This window comes from Salminus brasiliensis, chromosome 13, assembly GCF_030463535.1.
Source record: "Salminus brasiliensis chromosome 13, fSalBra1.hap2, whole genome shotgun sequence".
NCBI classification, from domain to species: Eukaryota; Metazoa; Chordata; class Actinopteri; order Characiformes; family Bryconidae; genus Salminus; species Salminus brasiliensis.
Genome location: NC_132890.1, coordinates 28,270,818 through 28,275,078, shown reverse-complemented (window position 1 = coordinate 28,275,078; position 4,261 = coordinate 28,270,818). Strand labels below are relative to the sequence as shown.

Here is a 4,261-nt window from a genome sequence, read left to right as displayed (position 1 = left end):
TCTAGTTCGTGTCTGCATGGGGGTAAGCGGGAATATAGAATCAGAGGGAAAATGTGGTGCTGGAAACAGTTTTTTTTGCACTGGTATGCAGTGCTGCACCAACTTGCATTTAAAACAACCCCTAACCCCAATCTTGTCTCTGTTCTAACTTCTCCCATTCTACCCTCAAAATGATAGCTCAAATCCCTAAGACTACTCCAGCCTTCCCACAAACCTATTACCATTCTTTCCTGAGACATGACTCAAACTCAGACATAACTCAAACCTACACCCAATCCCATCCCAATTTGTTCATAGAGTACCCAAAGCCTTCCCTAAAAAGTGCATGAAAAACACCTCTCTAACCAACCCTCATATCTACCCCTACATCAACACAGAGATCCACATCAAAACCATCCCTAAAACTGCCCCTAAACATTACATAAATCCCCAAGAATCTCTTCCCTGAAATGTACTTTCAAACAAATCTCTGAACCAGCCCCCAAACGTCCAAACCTACTTCTAAACCTACCTTCAGACCCACTCCCACACTACCCCAAAAGCTGCTCTTGAACAGTCCCCAAGTACACCATCCCTTCCAATCCCAACTCTTCTCTGACGGATGAAACCTTCATCAGATTATCCTAAAACTGCTGCCATCTCTATTTTTCTGTAGACTACCACCAAAACTACCCCCCAACCTTCCACAAACCTACCCTACAAACCTTCTTTAAAATTACCTGCAAAGCCCCCAAACCTTTATCAAGAATATTCCCAAACCTGCACTGTATGTGTCTGTGTTGTGCACCTGCAGGGTAACGGAGATGATGAGGCGGTGAAGGGAATTTTGACAGTGCCGGAGAATCGGATCCTGGTGAAGCGGATGCTGATAAAGTGTGCAGATATCTCCAACCCCTGCAGACCCCTGGAGCTCTGCATTGAGTGGGCCGGACGCATCTCAGAGGAGTACTTCGCTCAGGTCTGAAAAATACTTTTTCATATATTTATTATGACTACATTTGTTAGGGCGAAGTTACATTATATGGCCAATAATATTGTGACGCCCTTTATGACCTCCCATTCTAAATCCATAGGCAGTATGGAGTTGGTCCCTCTTTGCAGCTCTAACAGCAGGTCTGGGGCTGTGCTGACTCAATAACTGCAGAGCCCTATGCACGATGCGACACTATGGGTTTAGCACTTGGCAACCCTGCTCTGTTACTTTACATTGTCTGCCACTTCCTGGCTGGTTCCTAAATGCTTCCACTTTTCAATAATACCACTCACAGTTGATGGTGGAATATCTAGAAGGGAAGACATTTCACCAGCTGACTTGTTGCACCTGTGGCAACGGGCCTGAATGAATGAACACCTGAATTCAATTAATAAGAGGTGTGTCCCAATACATTTGTCCATTTTAGTGTATGTGTTCATCAAGGTTGGATATAGCTGCTGGATATTGTTTTTTGTTAGGAAGGAAAAGTGAGGGAAAATGCTTTGAAGTTCATTTGGTTAGAAATGAGCCATTTTTAATAAAGTCTGTCTGTATCTGCTTCAGACGGATGAGGAGAAGAGGCAGGGGTTGCCTGTGGTGATGCCTGTGTTTGACCGGAACACCTGCAGCATTCCTAAATCCCAGATTTCCTTCATTGACTACTTCATCACAGACATGTTCGACGCCTGGGACGGTAAACATTCCTTCACTCACACACTTGTTTGCACTCACACATTTGTTCACAAAATCAGGGTCTGATATTGAAGGTCTGTGTGTTTGTGTTTGTGTGTGTGTGTGTGTGTGTGTGTGTGTGTGTGTGTGTGTGTGTGTGTGTGTGTGTGTGTTCTCTGCAGCGTTTGCTGACCTGCCGAATCTGATGCAGCACCTGGACAACAACTTTAAGTATTGGAAAAGCCTTGACGAGCGGAAACTGCACACGCTGCGGCCGCCCCCGGAGTAACACACACACACACACACACACACACACACACACGTACCGCTGGTGAACACTATAGCTGGACTCGGCGTCACCTACAGTCTCCCTTTCTTTCTCACACGTACAGAGATGGACAGATAAACTACTTAGTATGGAGTGTGTGAGAGGCCTCAGAAACATCACTGTGCTTCAGCTCCCCCTGCCGGCCGAGCCTGGAACTGTGGGACAAACTCCATCGTGTGTGTGTGTGTGTGTGTGTGTGTGTGTGTGTGTGTGTGTGTGTGTGTGTGTGTGTGTGTGTGTGTGTGTGTGTGTGTGTGTGTGTGTGTGTGTGTGTGTGTGAGACAATTCTATGTGAAGAAGATAACCACGGTGGTCTGTCTCCTCGCAGCGAAACACTACCAACACACTCCATTCATCTCTCTCCCCACACGTTCACTCATTCGTTTATTTGTTGTTTTGTTTGCTGCCTGCAGGGCCGAGCGATAGATCTGGACTCTTGAAGTGCTGCAGACGCACAAAACTCCGCTCACATGCCGCTATTTATTTGTTTTCTGTACTACCGGAGGGTGATATATTAGCTGATGAGCAGAAATACGATAAATAAGAGAAGCCAAAGTTGATTAACTTGCATAAATTATAATCCAGAGTCTCGTCTGTGTTTAATATCCATAGATTTAAGAAAAGAAGAAGCATTAATGTTAAAATTGTTTTATTTTTTACTGAACAAAGTTATTGAATCTTCCTGTTGCACTGTACAGGGTGCTTGTTGGAAGTGGGCGGGACTAAGCAGAGGGCTGTGAGTGTGGCGTGTATGTGCGTGTGTGTATTGGAAGGCAGGAACGCAGGACTCTCTGGGTTGGTGAACTACACAGCATGGCTTTCTAATAGAGCAAAGATCTGTGGAGAAAAAAAAAAACAAAACAAACAAACAAAAGTTTTTGGATGTTTTTCCTCCCCGAATGTTTTCTATGTGGTTTGTTCTACTGAGAGACTGCCTTATTTTCTACTCTATTTATACAGCACACCCACTGTCCAAATACTTCTGCAGTTTTTAATAACACAGATCAGAGAGTTATGTTGAAGCAAATCTCAATATTTTTGTACAGACTTATAAATTTTACACTGGAACAAAAATAACAGACCAGAGGAGCGAAGAGGTCCGGATCTGCTTTTCTGTGGAATATAAATCAGCGTTCTGAGGAGGTGAGGCGCTCCGTAGCTGTGTGACTCCACTGCAGGTGTGTGTGTGTGTGTGTGTGTGTGTGTGTGTGTGTGTGTGTGTGTGTGTGTGTGTGTGTGTGTGTGTGTGTGTGTGTGCGCGCGCGGGTGTGTGCGTGCGCGTGTGTCGCACCTATGTGGGCTTCTGGATCTACACCTGTTTCCCAAGCAACGCTAAAAAGAGTTTTGCTGAAACCGCCGCTGAGCGTTATGTCCTCAAACCCCGTCAGGAGTCACTCTTATCAATCAGGGTTTGTTTTTGGTTGTTTTGGGTTTGTTTTTTTATTCTGATTCGATGCTACAGCACAGAGAAGAAATAGAGAAAATAATATTGAAATTGAAAATAAATAATGATAATGTGTATTTCCTTGTGTGACTGTGCGTGCATGTGTGTGGGTAGTCTGCAGTTTGATGGTCTGTAGTTTTGATTAGGCTGAGAATAAGGCACAGTCATTCCAAACTCACCATGATTCTGATTCTTTGGGAGATGACTCAGTTCACCGCTGTACTTCATGTTTCTGCGATTTAGTTCAATACTGATTCTGTAGAAAGTTTCTGTACATTACATTTCACAATGACTCAATTCAAATTGATTCAGATTCGTTGGTAAAGGGTCCACTACCTCCAATTTCACCATGATTCAATTCAGTTGATTGATTCTTTAGAAAGTGATTTGGTATTTCATTTATTTTACTTGATTGTAGTTTTAGGATTTCACATTTCATTCAGTTTTCAAAATAAGATTTGGTACATTGTAAAATTCTACATTTCACCCGGATTCAATTTGAATAAATTGTTCTTGATGGTATGATTCCAAATGATTTTACAAAAATGAATACCATAACTAACACACATTTACAGAGCAGTGGAATACAGACAGGAAAAAATATATACAATAAGCTTTATTTCACATTTAAAAATAGACTGACTTCCGCCATGAATGTTGAGGAAGGAGAAAGAGCTGTTCCTTATTTTCGATCTCCCCTGCTTCATTGTCGGTTCTGGTCCCAAGCCCGCTTTTCTAACTTTGAGGTCATGGTAGCACCCATAATTCTTCTCTTCACATCTCCCAGCTTAGAAAGCCAAGGTCAGACATGCTACAGCGCCCTCTAGAGCAGAGGAGATTAAGG

At 43.2% G+C, this 4,261-nt stretch overlaps 1 protein-coding gene across 1 annotated transcript in view; it reads left to right on the top strand.

Annotated features, from left to right (window-relative positions):
* The window catches only part of pde8a (phosphodiesterase 8A), a 42,122-nt gene extending 38,628 nt beyond the window's left edge, over positions 1-3,494 (top strand). The window contains exons 20-22 of the mRNA XM_072694758.1: positions 794-958; positions 1,538-1,667; positions 1,828-3,494. Coding sequence (XP_072550859.1) covers positions 794-958; positions 1,538-1,667; positions 1,828-1,934 — 402 coding nt within the window. The 3' untranslated portion in view covers positions 1,935-3,494. The remainder of the gene's footprint in view (positions 1-793; positions 959-1,537; positions 1,668-1,827) is intronic.
* Positions 3,495-4,261: the final 767 nt, after the last annotated feature.